Raw genomic sequence first — 19,282 nt, forward strand, 5'->3', positions numbered from 1 at the left:
TTTGTGTTAGCGTCATACAGTGTGTGTGTGTGTGCATGTTCAGATTATGTGTGGGTATGTGCATGTGTGTATGCAAAAGGATCTTTTAATATCAACTCTACCAACGGTAAGAAAATCTAAAAAAAATTGTCATCAAAACAAGAAAATACCTCATGCATAATTATAGTTGCATAATGGAGTAGTAAATAAGTTGTTCTATATTTGAATTTGTTTTGCAATTTCACAATGACTTGTAAATGCTTTTACAAGATTTTCACAATTACAGACTTACGTGGGGCCACAAAAATCTCTAATATATGATCAATGTGCACATGTTTTAGTGCATTTTTCCTATTTCAAGGCAAGTTTCGTATAGCAATCCGAATTATTTTATGTAAGTCTGTTCAGCAGTTTCGTAGTGTATTGTGAAACGTTTACAATTCAGTCTTAAGTGGTTACAGAAATTTCCCTGGTGCATGATAAATGCTCATATTATATATATATATATATATATATATATATATAGATATATATATATATATATATATATATATATATATATATATCTATATATATAATCTATATATATATATATATATATATATATATAGATATATATATAGATAGATATATTTATATATATATATATATATGTGTGTGTGTGTATATATATATATATATATATATATATATATATATATATATATATATATATATATATATATATATATATATATATATATTACATAAATTTCATCTGGGAGTGTGTATTAAAATGTTGACGTATTGCCGTTTCATGTGCCTTAAAGTACAGTGTAGATATCAGGTAAAACATAGGGAAATATAAACGATAATATTATATCAACCTAATTGCACAAACATATCGGGACTCTGAAACAGACAATTTATTATTCTACCCAAACATCACTGTCGATACAAAACGATAAAAATGCCTTCGTCTGTCTGAAGTGTAACGTGATGCATGTTCGCTGAATAATCATCTGTGGCTTGACATTACGACTTGTTAAACGTTGTACAAACACTTAAAAACATTACGCACACGAAATAGAGTGAAATATTTACAGGGTGTCCTTAAGCCTAGTTCGAAAAGTAATATCCTCATGTTTATCAAAAAATATATCACTAGATATTCTTTTTACATAGCGGTGTGTCTACCAGTAAACATAGTCTGCAGATGGCCTGCGTTATTCGTCAGTTAATGTTGAAATTATGGCTTTTATTATTTACACTGAAGTTTATGTGTGTGTGTGTTTGCGTATGCATGTGTCTAAAAACACACACACTTTATACGGAAACACTCACATTTGCGTCGTATTATGTGTGTGTATGATTCGAGTGTTCTTATCATATGTACACACGGATACACAGAAATCAGTTTACACACGTATCTATAGCGTATTCACAATGTGTAGTAGTTTTTTTTTTAATTATACTCATTTGTTCTGTATTTACCCCTAAATTCTGAAAGTATCGCCACTTACCCTTGAACACCAAACAGTTCGTCATGTCAAACAATATCTGGAAAAATAAGCAACGTTTTTCTCGACGTATTTACACTTCGTTAACTCTTCTAAGCTATGATTTCACGTCATTCGACGCTATATATATATTGAGCGTTTCAGATAATAATATTTGACTTTCTAAGCTGGTTTCTTCGATATCATTCCAAGAGCCGGCTCTAGAATGAAAAGAAAGACGGCAGACGCTTAAAAAAAAAAGCACAAACACTTGGTTTTCATTGGGGAACTTGAGCATAGTACTATCATACTTACATACACAGTTTTTTTTTTGCGAACTTCTTTTGCCGTTTCTCAGCTGACTGTAGTACCTCGCAAGATAAGAGCACGGACACGTTAGCTGATACTTAACCGACGGGCACGCGAGATGTTTGACGTATAAAAAAAATGTACGAGACCTTTCACTTATAATGATGAAAGGTACGACAGTTTATCCCCTTAAGGTACGATAGTTCTTCCCGAGGATGGCAGTAGGATGCAGTTGATGATCGGAGCGAGAAGGTGACGAAATGCATCGGTTTGTGAAATGTTGGATGATAATGAGCAGACCGAAAAAGTGGATGCACAGGGCTAAATTGTGACCACAGAACGAGAAATATATTTAAATTTCAGATGGATCCAGACACTTGAAAAGTCGACTGCAATCACTTCAGAGGATCTGTAGTTCTAAAGTCGTGTAAACAGGCAATGTAAATCAAAGGAAAGAAAGATATGAAAGTCACGTGACTGGGATAACGGCGAATAATGAACATATTGAAAATCAGTTCATTTAGATTAAGTATTTTTCCATTATGTTACTCATGTATGAATACATTTAACGCCCAAATGTGTAATCGTCATACAGCCAGCTAAACGGTTTTAGCTCACACACTATAACTGAAAATTTTATTTTTTTTGTGAATGAAGTAAGTGATAAATAAAATTTGAAGTCACCCATTAACTCAGAATATAAACACGAAGATGATCAGTCTTCGACTCTCAATATTTTTCTTACATCGCAGCCTGATTAAACAAACTTTCTTTAGTAAGCTTATTTTTTATCTTGTTTTCATACCATAGTTTATGAAAGCAATGTGACGAAAGTCGGTTAACGGACGCTGTTTAAAAGCGAGACTGAAACCACCAGCGTGAATAACATCTTGCTGCATTCCAGCTTAACACCTTCGGCCATTGCTCTTGGCTGTATTGCTGCTATCTTGTTACCTGCGGATAAAAAAAGGAGGGGGGTTTTCAGTTCTTTGATGAGAAACGATTTACAGAAGAAAGTTTCGGTGAGTTATGATTTTAATTTCATTATATAGAATGGTGCGTCAATTCTTCGACCGTGGACAATTTGAAGTAGAAAGGTTTCTTAAATCATTATAATTATTATTGTCAATAGGAGGGAACATTATACTTGTATAGAATGTCTCACATGCTAATATACAAATATGCTTATTCAGGAAGTGCTGAGATGACTTTGCAAATATATATATATATATATATATATATATATATATATATATCTATATATATATATATATTATATATATATATATAGACATGCTTAAAGCTACCAATGTCCTTTAATATCCAATTCGCTTTACCCCGGAATTAATATACTTTCATATAAGTTAGCCGAAGGGGAACTTTTTAGTTGATTTCTCCTCTGTGAGCTGGTTCGAATCCACGAGATGACGAGATTTTTATCAACTAAATCATTTCCCCTCCGGTTAACACATATGAAAGTATATCAATTCCGAGGTAGAGCGAATTGGATATTAATGAACATTTGTAGCTTAATGAATGTATATATATTATACATTATGTCCTTAACCCTATAAATATCTTTTAACAGAGTGTCATCATTGCATCAGTAAACAAAAAAAAATAAAAATAAAAAATAAAAATATACTCACCATTCGTAATGTACACCGTGGTGTACGCCGGTTTGCTGTTAGCTGCTGCGCAGGTGTAGTTACCCGAGTCAGCAGGTGTAGCTCGATTTACGGTGAGCCTGGAACGCACCTGCGGTCCAGTGTCAATTTGGACATTGACCCCCCCGCGCTCTCTGTCGTAATTAATCATTCGAGAATTGTGGTACCAAAAGATATATTGTGGAGCCACCAAACTCTGGAACGGAACAGACATCACGACGGGTTAACATGTTAGCTATTGAAAGCCAATGGATATTCTGTCAGGGATAAGACACATCCATCTCTTGCTTTATTATTTATGCAATTGTTTACTACAAACTGGCAACAAACACGAGGAGTACGAGTTAGCATGTTTGCTATTGAAATCTAACAAGATATTCTGTCGTGGATATCATAAACCTTTTATATTATTTTATTGATTTAGGTATTTACTATAATGTGGCAAAACATAAAGGTACTCATACCGTCCTTTGCATCTACGAGTAATTTTGTCAATGCAACAAAGCCTTATAATCTCTCCAGCTTCAATTTTATTTATGAATGTTAGCTTGTAGTGCTACTTAAAAATATTACGTTATTCTTTAATACAGTCCTTGACATATATAAGAAACCCTATCAAAAACAAATAACCTCTCCTTACTTAAAATGCTTTCAAATTGTTGCATAAATTTTTCTACATAATTTTACAAGCCTTGTTTGCATCACATCTAGAACTTAACCAATACTTTACAATTGACAGTATATGCGAGTATTTCTATTTAAGTAAACCACCTCTCCTTACTAAAAATGATTACCTCATTCCAATTCATCAGGGAATACTTAAAGATTGTTGCAAAAACTGTTTTTATTTCTATCTTTTAAGACATTTATTTTGGTCCCAGAGCTTTAGCTGTGATATGCAATATTTTTCCTTTTATATTTGTATACGAATAATTCTATCAGAACAAGCCGTTTCTTCTTACATAAAATACTTTCCTCAACCCAACTGATGTTGAAGATTGTTTTTAAAATTGTTGCAAAAACATTTTATTTCTTTTTTTTTTTCAAGTCCTTTTTGCCCCTGAGCTGCGATGCGCAATACTTTTACTCTCTACTTCGTACGCAGTATTCCCACTACAATGGTGGCTCTATTGTCATTTTCAAGTCTGCTTGCAAGATAGAGTTGAAAAAACGTAATGTAAGCATATATAAAAATAATTGCTTGAAAATACATGAATTTTTTAATACTCACTCTCATTCAGTCCCCAAAACTTGTAGGAAAATAAACTTGATTACCTTAACAGCTAATTAAAGGCATAAGCCACGAAGGAAAGTGAAACACTGGAGTAGCTGCAAGATCTTTCGACTCAACGTCGTTCACTTAGCAGACCACGAAGGAAAGGCTTATACCTTTAATTATGCATTTGTCACGTTCCAAACTTTCGTGATTCAGTTATACTTAACAACTAATATATAACCACTAAGCTATCCTTACCTGGTGTGCAAAACAGTCTGTGGTATTCGCTTAATCTCAATATCTTTGACAGCTGATATATAACGAACACGCTACCCTTACCTGGTGTATAAAACAGTCTAAAGTGATGGTAGACCCCACATCTATATGGTACTCCCCGTTGCCTGGTATCACTGCCCTGGGCTCGACGACGGCCAACTCGACAAGCCTCGATAATATTCCGTTCCCCGTAGAGACCTGTTGAGTTCACAGGAAAGATGGTGCATGGTTTTAGCATCAGTCAGAGATGGGGGCCTTACAATGAAGTTCACTGCGCTTTTTAATGCTTTTCATTTCCTGTAATTTCTTGTCCTTGAACTTCTCTTATTTATACTTCAAGACGCCGAGGTCACATGGCGGTATTGCCATTTGCTTTCCCCTAAAATATTAATATCTATCTTTCATAAAATTTGTCTTTTGCTCTAATTTTGTAGTCTTTAAATTCTTAACTTATTTAAAAGTCAATTCGTATATTAACAACTTTGTTTAAATGTGCAAATGGAATATTTACTGAATAGAAGAATATTCATGTGGACACTATAATGGGTTTAATAAAAAGAAAATCAATTGACGATATTATAATTCTACTTTTTCTTAAACAATTAGTAAAAAAAAATTAACAAAAGTGTGAATAAAATGTTACTCACTCAATTGGGGAAAACTGATGTGGTGTTCATAATTAGTTTAATAACAAAAGGAGGTAAAATGAATATATTATCAATTAACTTTTCCCCCAAATATTATCAACATCTGTATTTTATGCAATTTTTACTTATCTAATATTTCTAAACAAAATCAGTCTAGAAAAAAACCAGCTGAAAATTCCAGCTAAAATCTTGGACCGTCTTGAAGAAATTAATTTTTCATACCTTCAAGTATTTTCTATTTACTTGGTAAACAATCTTCTTAGAAACTCCCTACAACTGTAGACGGTCTTAATTATAAAATAAATGATTACTTACCTCTTCTTTCTTCACAGAATTCTCTGTCAAAAGTATTTGTTTAGTGTTATTTCGAGGGCATACAGAAAAAAAGAATATATCTACTCGGTACAAAATCATCACAGAGGAGAAGAAATATATATATATAAATATATATATATATATATATATATATATTATATATATATATATAATACTATTATATATATATTTCATTCACCGTATGCATGCAGAGACCACCTGAGATCTGTCGTGGGTAGGAGTAGTTATTTGATGGCCTAATCAGATATTTATGTGTATTTAGCAGATCGTAAATTGTTGTTAAGTGTTGTGTCTATATATATATATTATATATATATATATATAGATATATATATATATATCGTATATATAATACTTCTATCTAATATATATATAGATAATATTATATATATATATATATACACAAACAATTTACGATCTGCTAAATACACATAAATATCTGATTAGGGCATCAAATAACTACTCCTACCCACGACAGATCTCAGGTGGTCTCTGCATGCATACGGTGAATGAAATTCATGATCTAGTTATACTGCTTAGTTTTAACATCCTTCGCGACTATCACTGAAATCCAACATGCGTGATGAACCTTTGCTTGTGCAGCTCCACGTGTGAAAAAATCAATAGCATCGTGCAGCGAAAACATCCTCAATAAGACTCAAGGTTCTCCTGAGTGGCAGAAGACGAAGGGTACAGGTTCTTTCAAAGGGATACATTCCTGCGTCTTTAGATAAGGAAAATCACAACCAACTGCTACAAGACAACACTACTTTCCCGTTGTCTAAAAGAGGTCTACCGCAACCTTCCACATCCAAGCGATTCCTCTCTAGTTTAACTTGACTAACCTGGCATTCGTAAGTCCCAGCATCAGAGAGCTCTATATACTTTATAACGAGAGTCCAGTCAGTGCTGCCCTCTGGATGGTGGACGCTGAACCTCTCCTCTTTCGTGTAGGCAAGAGTTCCAGAAGTTAAAATGTGCCAATCTCGACGCCTCACCCACGATACCTGAGAAAAGGTTTGTAATCGTGTTAGTCACGCCTGTTTCGGCCGAGTCTTCTAACCCTCTTCTCTCTCTCTCTCTCTCTCTCTCTCTCTCTCTCTCTCTCTCTCTCTCTCTCTCTCCTGGACATTTGCGAGTTATATCTTTGCCTTTATGAACCACTTACGTTTTTATCACATGATTTTGGACGATTCTCGTGTTTTATTATATATTTCACTTTTGCTTCATTCGTACTCAGAGTCAATAATTGATGACTTGTAAAAGGAAAATATATTAATAACTTTTCAGATTGAAGCCTTTTAGAGGCTCTCTTTATGATGAAAAAATATAATTTTCATCGCAAAAAAACAAAAAACTCCTGACAAAAAGTACCAAAAAAATATCAGAATATTTAACATTTCATTTTAATAAAGCTGATCCAATAAGCTTTGGTGTATTTAGAAAATACAGGAAGAGATTTTAAAGGCTTTTGTCTATGACGAATAATGTACTTTTTAATGTAAAACAGAAGCTCACGAAAAAAATATAAAAAAAAATATTATGATACTTAGCATTTCAATTTAGCAAAGCTAATCCACTATGCTAATAAGTATTCACATATTTCATAATATTCACTCACGTCTCATGATCCCCTCAACAGATCGTGTCTCTAATTAAGAGTTCGTTAATCATTCATTATAACCTGAATGAAAAAACTAAGGAAAAAGGTTGGCTGAGCTTATTGTGATTAACAAGCCTTCATGTTCATGTTTTCCGCTTGTTAACTTGAGAGCGATTTTGACGAGAAGGAATTGTAAATAGCATCTTATTTCATAGAGACATCACGATAACCCACTTTCATGCTCTCTCTCTCCTCTCTCTCTCTCTCTCTCTCTCTCTCTCTCAGCTACAATATTCCTCATGCACTCGTATGCAAGTTGAATTCTTCTCGATAAATAAAATGCCATCACTTTTATTTTCAGTGGAATCATATTCATTCCTTTTCATTTATTCTTGCTTTCGGTACAAAGGGAAAAAGGAGGAAAAGATTATCTTGCACTCTACTTAATCACTAAACCTGTACCATAATATGAATGGCATAACATACACATATAAGAATGTATCATTATACTTTACATTTTCTTATTCTAAACCACTCTCGAAGGAAAATAAGGCCGAGCTTAATTGTTTAATACTCTGAATGACGACACAATGTAGGTATTACCTCCATCTTAGACACGGAAAAAGGACTGGTATGGAAAGGAGCTTGGTGCTTTCGACAATGAAGAGATGGTGTGAGGAAAGGGGGAAATCGTAAAGGCATGCACGGTCCGAACAAAAGCCTTTGATGTAAACCTGATGACGATGATGCAGTGTGGAGGTTGTTACAATAAGGACGAACACCATAAATATTTCAGAGTGATTACGAGTCTTTTCACGTTCCCTCCTGTGGTGTCTTGTTTCACTCGCAAGGATATTTTAGAGACATGACACAAAATACATCCTTATTTTAGCTTCGGTTTTACACTGAAGCCCGCGAGGAATAATTGTCTGCAATGGAAACTTGAAACCAAGAAAAAGGACAAACAATGTGGATTGTAGATGAATAGAAACAATGGATTCACGTAGTTACTTGGGAGTAGCAACAGTGGACGATGACAGAATGGGAGAGATGATACACACACACACACACACACACACACACACACACAAAAGGGCTGAAGCGAGGGAAGCAGCAGTGCTATGCAAAAGATTTGGGAAAGATTCAGGGAGGTATGAAGGGGTGGCTGACCCAACTCCCCTTATTGGAGCGAACTTCAGATGGTCAATGTAGAAGAAGGATGAAAGACTGAAGCCATTGAGATGGATAATTGTCCAGGCAGACCTTGATTATGCTGGATATACGGCAATTTTAAGAGGAATTTAAAAAGGAATTTTCTTATTTTTAAACAGGGACTGGATTATCATAGCCTTACCCGTCTTCTCTGTATCAAATACCCTGTACAAAGTTGTTTACTTGAACACCACTTCTTTTCCATACCTCTGTGAGGTCCCCCTCTAAGTTGCAGCTATCACAGTGCATAGCACTTTTTTTCCGGAGCCCTTGCAAGACTTGTCCTGTCGGTTAAAACATGAGAAAAGGAGATCCGTCGCCCACGACCACCAGATGTGCAATCACCTCTGCTGGTATGAAAATAAAGCCAACCTGGACCAGCAAAATGTGTTTGTAGCTCACCTGTAAGCGACCCGACGCTCCGAGACAGGCCTATAAATTCTTGACCTCATCTGCCTACTTAAAGAGGCAGGTTAGCTAAAGGCAGACGGCGTTATCAGCTGCAGGTTTGTTAAACGAAAGATTTCCCAAAGAGGGACAACATTACTGAAGGCAGGAATTGCTGAAGAAAAGGCAGTCATTTGGAAGGATGCACTCTCGGAGACGATGACATTTTCCGTAAGAAGTGCAGCGGTCACTTTTATCAAATGAAATATCATCTGTCTATCAATCAGGAGTAAGAAACGAAGATGAAATTCCTGATTCACAAAAAACGGGAAGAACAAAGCAAGAACATGGAAATGAGTAGCATTACAGGGTAACACTGCAGATTATATGAGACACACATTACGCCCTAGTATCTAAAGCACTTACGGTGTCCATGTTAATGCAAAATCTTCAGAGGCTAAGACTCCCCTTGTTACATTTCAAAGACCTTTTAGAAGATTTAATATAGCCTATTTATACACACTGAAGTTTTATTTCTTGATAAGCTAAATAACCAAAAAAGTCCTTAAACATCATAGGAAGTCGTAACACTGCTGTTTCCCACAAGGTTCCTTCGAAAATCTTTTCCCTCTTTGCCTGTTCACATAAAAAGACTCATTTTCCTCTTTACCTGCTCACATAAAAAAGACTTTTTCCCATTTCCCTGTTCACATAAAAAGACTTTTTCCTCGTTCCCTGTTCACATAAGACTTTTTCCCCTTTCCCTGTTCACATAAAAAGACTCCATTTCCTCTTTACCTGCTCACATAAAAAGACTCTTTTCCTCTTTCCCTGTTCATATAAAAAGACCCTTTTTCCTCTTTACCTTCTCACATAAAAAGACACTTTTTTCTCTTTCCCTGTTCACATAAAAATACTCTTTTTCTTCTTTACCTGTTCACATAAAGACTTTTTCTCCTCTTTACCTACCCACATAAAAAGACTCTTTTCCCTCTTTCCCTGTTCACATAAAAAGACTTTTTCCTCTTTGCCTGTTCACATAGAAAGGCTCTTTTTCCTCTCTACCTGTTCACATAAAAAGACTTTTTCCTCTTTCCTTGTTCACATAAGAATACTATCACTCTTACCCTACTACCATTAGCTTACTATGTTACCCTTTGGAAGCCCATTCTAACTGTAGCTTTGTATACGTCCGGGAATTACCCTTGGAGAGGGGACGAGGAAAATGCTTATATCAATGCCCCCTTTCATCTCTAGTTACTTCAGACTTTCCAGTGATACTTTGTTGGCCAATTTATCCCTCAGCGATACGAGAACTTTGAAGCCTAAGAATAACCACGTCAATCATACTAGCATGCTGAAGTCGAGCAATAACCCCGTCTGTAATTATGAAGTCTAAAAATAAACGCGACCATCATTCTGGTGGTCTGAAGTCTAAGAATAACCAAGATATTCATAAGTGGTATTTCATAGTCGGAAAATAACTCATGGCATTTCAGTAAAAGATTTCGCTATGGTTTCTGTCTACGTCTGCTCTGTATATAAATGAAAGTTCTCTCTTTTCATTATCCATGAAACCATTTGGCAAGTTATTTGCGATCAATGACTGAAAGAAAAACAACAACAAAATTATATGAATTTGTACCACGAACACTACAAATCTTCTATGCCTTAGACGCGTTACACACCCAAAAATATTAATTGATTTTACGTTTTATTTTTTACACTATGGTAAAATGTTACTATTTCAGCGAAGAAAGTAATTTAACCTGAAATTTAGGACACATTTTGTTATATACAGATTAAGATAAAACGCCATAAATGCCCCATATATTGAATTTAGATAATATCAAGAATATTAGGGGTCCATCCATTTAGTTACGATGAAATCAAGAAAATTAGGGGTCTATGTATTTAATTAGGATGAAAACAAGAAAATTATGGCTCCATATATTTACTTATGATGAAATCAAGAAAATTAGGGGTCCAAGTATTTAATTACGGTGAAAACAAGACACCTATGGTTTCATATGTCTAATTAGGATGAAATCAAGAAAATGAGGGGGTCCATATAATTTAGTTAGGGTGAAAACGAAAAAAATATGGTTCATATATTTAATTAGGATGAAATCAAGAAAATTAGGCGTCCATATATTCGATTAATACGAAACCTTAGGGATCCACACATTTGATTAAGATGGAAATAAAATTAGGGTTCCATAATAAGGGTTCCATTTACGACATTGAATTAAAATGAAAACAAGGAAACAGGGCGCTGGGGTAAGAAATCGAAATCACGCATCCCTATTCGAATCTTTTAAGTAAAGTGAATTTTAAGGTTTTGAGGACTGAAATTAAACCAAAAAACTAAAGGAAAAGTGTAAAACTAAACCCATACTCTCTAGCAGTTTTAAACTGCTGCATAAATAAAGAAACATGACCATGAATCTCAAAGTGCCAGGGATATTTCAAAATAATGTCTTTCAAACTTTCAAAGGATAGCTCGGCCTCTTTACAGAAGTTCAACATTTCCCGAAGCCGACAGACACTAACTTGGAAAGAGAGGGAAAAAGGGATGGAGGGAGGGAGAAAGAGGGAAATTTGGTATGAAAAAATAAGAATATTTTGGATTTATTCGTTTCCAACAATCGCGACTTAGTTTGCCGAAACAGATCCGTAACTTTCATATGATTTTAAACTAAAGTTTTCCTCTAACTCATGACGACTTAGTTTAAGAATTTCTACTCGGCCCGAGAGGAACTAAAGGAAAATAATTATAATTTAAGTAATAATCAACACATAAAAAAAGGACGATACTAAATAAAGGATCATAAAAATAGTAAAATCCTCGCCGTATAAAATGTGACTAAAAATGGCAAAAAAAAAAAAAAAAAAAAAAAAAAAAAAAAAAAAAAAAAAAAACAGAAACTGAACATCAAACACCGTGGGTAATGTTGATCTAAAATCGAACATAACATTTATTCCTAGGAGATTTATAAGATCCTGGCACAAACGGGGATTGGAAATAGATTTCTTGAACAACACTGTGTAAGTGTAATAACAAAGGTAGACGACAGAGAGAGAGAGAGAGAGAGAGAGAGAGAGAGAGAGAGAGAGAGAGAGAGAGAGAGAGAGAGAGAATATTGCGTGTGATACTTAGGCTGCAATGACTTACGAGTAGACAGAAATACATTGCAAGGAAACTTACCTGATTCTTCAAAATATATAAAAGCAAGTAATTTTACAACGATTTGACGTCATCAATAAGTATTAAAATAAAAATCGATGCTAACAATATTGTACTGGTGGGGGAACAGAACCTAATAAAGTGTGAAACGAAACATGACACTGGAAATTTCAATTAGTGATCTGTTGTCATTCAGCATTCCTCTCTCTCTCTTTCTCTCTCTCTCTCTCTCTCTCTCTCTCTCTCTCTCTCTCTCTCTACTTTAACCAATTTACTGCTTTTCCCTCCATGGAGTGAGGCGTCGCTCTCCTCTCTCTCTCTCTCTCCTCTCTCTCTCTCTCTCTCTCTCTCTTTAACCTTTGTACTGCTCTTTCCATGGGGTGATGCGTCGTGCATTGCCATTCTCTCTCTCTCTCTCTCTCTCTCTCTCTCTCTTAATCTTTTCACAGCTATTTCTCTCAAAAGATTCCTCCATCTTACCTGTCTCTCCATGGAGTGATGGGTGGTGCAAGGCAGAAAAACGGATCCTCCCAATTCACCCGTCAAGTTCAAGATGCTATCAGGGGTGCTGGTCACCCGCATCCGGATGTCATCCATCGGCTCCAAGGACGAGGAGATGGAAGAGGAGGAGGAGGGATCATCACCATCATCCGCCAGGGAAGCGTAGGATGACGAGGAGGAGGCGGAGTCTTGCAGTAAGGAGGGTGAGGAGGATGAGGAGGAGGAGGATGAGGCAGACTGCTGAGTCACTGGGGAGGAAAAAGCAGGAGGATTAAGGTGGCGGACATCGTGGCCGAGGATGTTATTGCTCTCGCGGTTGTGGTTGGGGGGTGAGGGGGGATGCTGGTGGGCGCGAACGTTCGCAGACGACGCGTTGAAAAGAACCAGAGACAGACTCTGGAGATTGGCAGGTAATTTCGGCACGCCCCTGGTGGTGGTGGTGGTAGTGAACCCTTTGGTTATGCCGGTACTGGCGGCGCCCATCGTATGGGCATTGGATGGGGTCGTAGTCGTCGGTTCCAAAGGCTGGTCAGTAGTCATAGTGGGTGTCACTGTCTCGTCCTCCTCAACAGAGCCACTGTCTTCACTCTGAAAGGTCGAGGTCTCTGTGGTAGAGGGCGTCGTTATCGTCGTCTTCAAGGGCGTGGAAGTCTGTAAGGGCGTCTTAGTCCCGGAAGACTGCCGTGTCTCTAGTTCGACGACGACGGTCGTCTCCAGTGGGTATTCCTCATCATCACCAGTCCTCAAAGTCGTCGTTATGCCCAGTTGCAAGGTGCTATGGACGTCCTCGGGAGTTGAATCCTCTTCTCCTGCTGGGGCTGAAATGTCTGAGAAATTGGCAGAGGAGGACGTCACAGGGACAAGAGGAACTGGAGGGACTGACAAGGTGGGAAGGGGTGGGGGGGGACGAGAGAAGGACTTTCATTAGATAATTTTATGTTCCAGGGGGGAGGGGTTCTTGATCAATGACACAATAAGTTGCTGATGATGGCTCTCAGTGCATCTGCAGTACAGTATAACATGTCAGTAACTTATCATACGCATGTCGTAAATATGTTGGTAACTTAGCACAAACATGTCATAAATATATCATAAACATGTCAGTAACTTAGCATAAGCATGTCGTAAACATGTTGGTAACTTAGCACAAAATGTCATAAATATATAATAACCATGTTAATAACTTATTATAAACATGTCGGCAACTTATCACAAACTAGTCATAAATACATAACCATGTCAATGACTTATTACAAACACGTCAGTAACTTATGAAAAACATGTCATAAACATATCATAACCATGTCAATAACTTATTATAAGCATGTCGGTAACTTATCAACATGTCATAAATATATCATAAGCATGTCAGTAACTTAACACAGACATATTACAAACATGTTAAAAATGCTTAAAACAAGTTAACTACCCGCTGGCAGTCCTAACTTCCTGTAGTTGACATGTTTTCACAGTCCTAACTTCCTGTAGTTGACATGTTTTCAATCTATTTGTGACATGTTTGCTGTAAGTAGCCAACATGTGTCTGTGACAACTGACTGACTTCTTGGTAGTCCTAATCAATTCTTCATTAGATTATGCAACATTTGCAGGTCCGTTCTTTACTAGTTTTCAACATGTTATTGAAATGTATGCAATATGTTGCCAACATGTGTTTATGATATATACTGTAGTGTGGACGCACCCTTAGAGTTCTCGGTCTACTAAAAAAAAATCTGGTTGAATTTGGTCAGATTCATGCCAGACCGTAAGAGAGAAAGAGGTTACTAATAAAGAATAATACAAATAATAATGAAAAAATATATAACAATATAAATGGTATAAAATAATATAAATACCAAAAGATGTGCGTTACATTTTTAATACATTTTAAGGTGAAAGTTTAACAGAAAAGTTGAACCAAAACTGTTACACAAAAAAATACTGTGATAGTTATCCCGTCATGGATTTCCGAGGAAAATAAAGTCTAAAAATTCAGGACATCTTATGCTATGCATTTTCTGTTGGCAAAGTTATAAGTAAGCTGACGTCAGAGAAAAATAAATACAATGAAATATAATGAAACATCCCAAAGGCAAGGACAGGCTGGTGAAAATATACAATCAAAATTCGGACATGGAATTGTAAACACATTCAGACTCATTATATATGATTTCTGACGTTCACTAGATTTCTATGGAAAGATTAATTTTTATTTTTATTGTGTTACATACAAGAAAATGAGAGATTTTGCACATAAAATGTCAGTGTGTAATTTAACATAATTTATAATTCAAAAAAATTATACCCATATTATGATGAAACATTCCTCATTGACAAATGTATACAAAAATGGATATTATATATATATATATATATATATATATATATATATATATATATATATATATATATATATATAGCTATCTATCTGCCTATCTATCTCTGTTTATCTATCTATCTATCTATCTATCTATCTATCTATATTATCTATCTATCTATCTATAGTATATATATACATAATATACTATATATATTATATAGTATAGAATATATATATATATAATATATATAATATATATATATATATATATATCTATATATATATTACTATATATATATATATATATATATATATATATCTATATATATATATATATATATATATATATATATGCAAATATAGTATATGGGTGTGTGTGTGTGTGTGTGTGTGTGTGTGGTATACGTAATCTTCCAAGTTTTATCATTATTTCTACATACCTGTTACAGCTGGCATTCAGTGCTTAATTGAATGTAAACCCATGACTCTTCAAATTCAATACCTAAAAGAATATTTGTACAATCGCCTGAAATACCTTATTTCATTTTTTAAGTTTAATTGAACCTTATGTCCTTAGAATATCATTCACAATTTTCTTTCTAAAAAACAACATTATTATTGACTTTTGAAATATGTGATAACCGCTCACATTTTTTTTTATTTCTAGTAATAATGTTAATTCTATATGAGCAATTACAGCATTAATTATAAGTATAGAATACCTTATTCAGTATTGCGTAAGGCATCATGATCATTTAAAAAAAATTTAAACAATGAAAGTATGGTTCATTATTCTGTAATCTTTTCAACTGAGACGACCTTCAATGAAATGTAATATCCATCAGTAAGATCATTACCAGGACTCTTTGTATTCCTGTTCCTGGCAAAGGTTAATGGTGTCGAAACCATGAACTTTGTTCATACAGAATAAATAAAAAAGGGAATTATTTTACACTGGATATTCGATGACATATTTTACAGTTTAGTATATGAATAGTCGTTCTGAATTCTAAAGCATATATATATATAATATTATTATATATTATATATACTATATATATATATATAATATATATATATATATCTTAATTAAAAGGAGCCCATAAAACACCAAAATTATAGAGAAAAAAAGTACTATATTTCAGGAGACTGCGTCTCCCTCTTCAGGGTAGAGTTCATCTACCATGAAGAGGGAGACCAGCAGTCTCTGAAAAATATAGTTACTATTTATCTCCATCATATTTTTGAGTTTTTTTATGGCTCATATTTATTAGGATGGAATTCTGTTGATACAGAACCCATTGTTACCCCCAGTATATATATATATATTATATAATATATATTATATATATATATTATATATATATATATATATGTATACTAAGATACATTGAGTCAATCCAATTACCCGTGATTCCACTAGACCATACATCGGAAGGGCTACAAATGTCCTTAGTATCTAAATCACTCTACCTCGGAATTAATATATTTTCATATATGTTAACCGAAGGGGAATTTTCTAATCGATGGTTTCGCGCCCGTGAGCCGACAAATTTCGTATCGACTAAACATTATCCATTCGGTTAGCATATATGAATATATCAATTCCCAGGTAGAGTGAATTAGATATTAAAGGACATTTGTAGCTTGATGTGTGTGTGTATTATATATATATATAGTCTATATATATATATACTATATATTCTATATATATATCCCTCTACGTTAGACGGATATATCATATACTACTCTATATATATATAATATATATATATATATATATATATATATATATCCGTCTAACGGTAAGATAGACTCGAGACACAGGTGAAAAAGTACGGTGTGAGATAAAAAAAAAAAAAAAAAAAAAAAAAAAAAAGCCGGCATAGAGAATGTACACAACCAATTTCAGAGTGGAATATGATATTTTTGAAAAGGGCCTGGGGTCCCCTTCCCTTGAGATCCCACCCACCCACCCACCCCCCCAAAAGCCGCCAGGCTGCGTTTGACGAATAAGAAAATACGGTTATGCTATTCGATTTAAATTCAAAGGCAGGTGACGGCGACGGAGAAAGAGAGGAAGTTACTGAAGAAAATTAGACTGGAAATTCTCGCGGAAAATTGCAAGGAGATGGAGCTAGATTCTTGGAGATACATTGACTTTAAAAGGCGAATTTAAATGAGCGTGTTCGGCGAAACAAATATGATAAGGATAAAAGCTCGCTAAGTTTTATGCTACGAAGGTTCTAAAGACCAATTTAAGTAAGTGTGTTTCGGGTAAGAAAACTGCAATGATAAAAGTTAATAAGTTCGCTAGATTTATACGTCAACAAAGAGTACATGGACGGTAGAATAAGCTGATGGATGCTAAGGTGAAAAATGAGTGCGCTAAACGTATGGCCCCTATCGAAAGGATCAGAAAATGGAGTGAGAGAGTGCACAGGAAAGCCAAGAGTGCAAAGGAGATATATGTGATCATTGCAATGTGCAATGGACGGTTTGATGAGTTTTATATGTATATAACAATTATATATATAGTATATATATATATATATATATATATATATATATTATATATATATATATATATATGTGTGTGTGTGTGTGTGTGTGCGTGTGTGTGTGTGTGTGTGTGTGGGTGTGTGTACACACATAGTGTATGTGTGTGTTAAGTATATATGTGTATACAATATTATTTATATATATATATATATAGATATAATATATATATATATATATATATATATACAATATAATACATAATATCATATATACAAACTTCCATACACTCCAACACCTACAAAGAAATATGAGGGCACAATAATGAAAATTCTGCAAAAACGCGCAGTTTTGCAATTACAACGGGCGATGCGAACGAAAATATCCAATCTAGCAAACGCATTATATTTGGGTATCCGATGCCATTCTGTCTATTACGAGTTATGTTATGTTTGAGAACAGGAACACAGGGAGTGGGAGGAAATATCGTGCATGTCAGCTGAGGTACTACTGTTTACCTAGAACGTGTGTAGGTCATTACTTCCAATATTCAATGATACTTTTACGATGACGGGGGTAACGGAATCGCCCAATTAATCACTGCGTTCTCCTTTCTATGATTCGACGTAATAGTGATAAGTAAGAACTTATTATTATCTGCAGTTGCTGGTAAAATATACACAGCTGAATTAAGTATATATTGTAATGGACCCTTAGTTGCCCAAATGCTATTTTATACCTTAGTTTCATTTTTCATCCTCGATTCATATTGGTTTCTGTCATTTTCATGGAGAGAGATTTTCTTATCTGTGTTAGGTATTTTTTTTTACAAAATTTTTTCTGTTATACTATCGGTATCATTTGGTCAGATAGGTATAACTGGACTTTACTTGTAATTTTAAAAGAATTACACCTTTCTATCACTACGAAGTGTGATCGATGCAAACACACCCATATATATACATATATATGTATACCATATATGTGTGTTTGTATATCTATATATATATATATATATATATATATAATATTAATATATATATATATATATATATGTGTTGTGTGTGTGTGTGTGTGTGTGTGTGTGTGTGTGTGTGTGCCTATCATGTCAAAAGTTTAAGAATATGTTAAAGAAAGGGAAACAATAATAATAACCATATTAAGTGGTATAACAGTGACACATTGAGGATATTGATAAAAGTGTTTGACAGCGAATATATATATATTATATATATATCATATATATATATATATATATATATATAGTATAGAAATGCATATTATTATAATTATATGGAACGTTTGCATTCTTTATCTATTGTACTGTGAACCCGTGTGTGTGTGTATGTATGAACGTGTATATGTATGTATATGTGTACATATGTATGAAGTTGTGACGTTCTACACCAAAACGGTCGAATTCACGTGGACGATGAGATTATGTTTCAACAGCAAAGACCTTTAAGGATGAAATGAGATTATTAGTTTCATTCACAACACAATACAATGATAACCGTGAGCATGATGATGATAAAACGTAGTTCAAAAAGACATTCTTAAAAGTCATATGAATTCGAAGATACATCATTTGGTATCCGGGTAAAATTCCACAGGTGAGGAGATGTGATCTCGAAATGGAATTGCCTAGATGCTGTGTAAAAATAA

The 19,282-nt window shown here is 34.5% G+C and overlaps 1 protein-coding gene across 1 annotated transcript in view; it reads right to left on the minus strand.

The window, feature by feature from the left end:
- Positions 1–734: 734 nt before the first annotated feature.
- Positions 735–19,282, minus strand: part of LOC135218636 (basement membrane-specific heparan sulfate proteoglycan core protein-like) — a gene marked incomplete in the record, with an annotated part of 87,013 nt that continues 68,465 nt past the window's right edge. The window contains 5 exon segments of the mRNA XM_064255076.1: positions 735–2,720; positions 3,416–3,629; positions 4,989–5,123; positions 6,754–6,915; positions 12,778–13,676. Of these exon segments, the coding sequence (XP_064111146.1) occupies positions 2,605–2,720; positions 3,416–3,629; positions 4,989–5,123; positions 6,754–6,915; positions 12,778–13,676 (1,526 nt within the window).

This window comes from Macrobrachium nipponense, chromosome 9 (genome assembly GCF_015104395.2).
Source record: "Macrobrachium nipponense isolate FS-2020 chromosome 9, ASM1510439v2, whole genome shotgun sequence".
Taxonomy (NCBI): Eukaryota; Metazoa; Arthropoda; class Malacostraca; order Decapoda; family Palaemonidae; genus Macrobrachium; species Macrobrachium nipponense.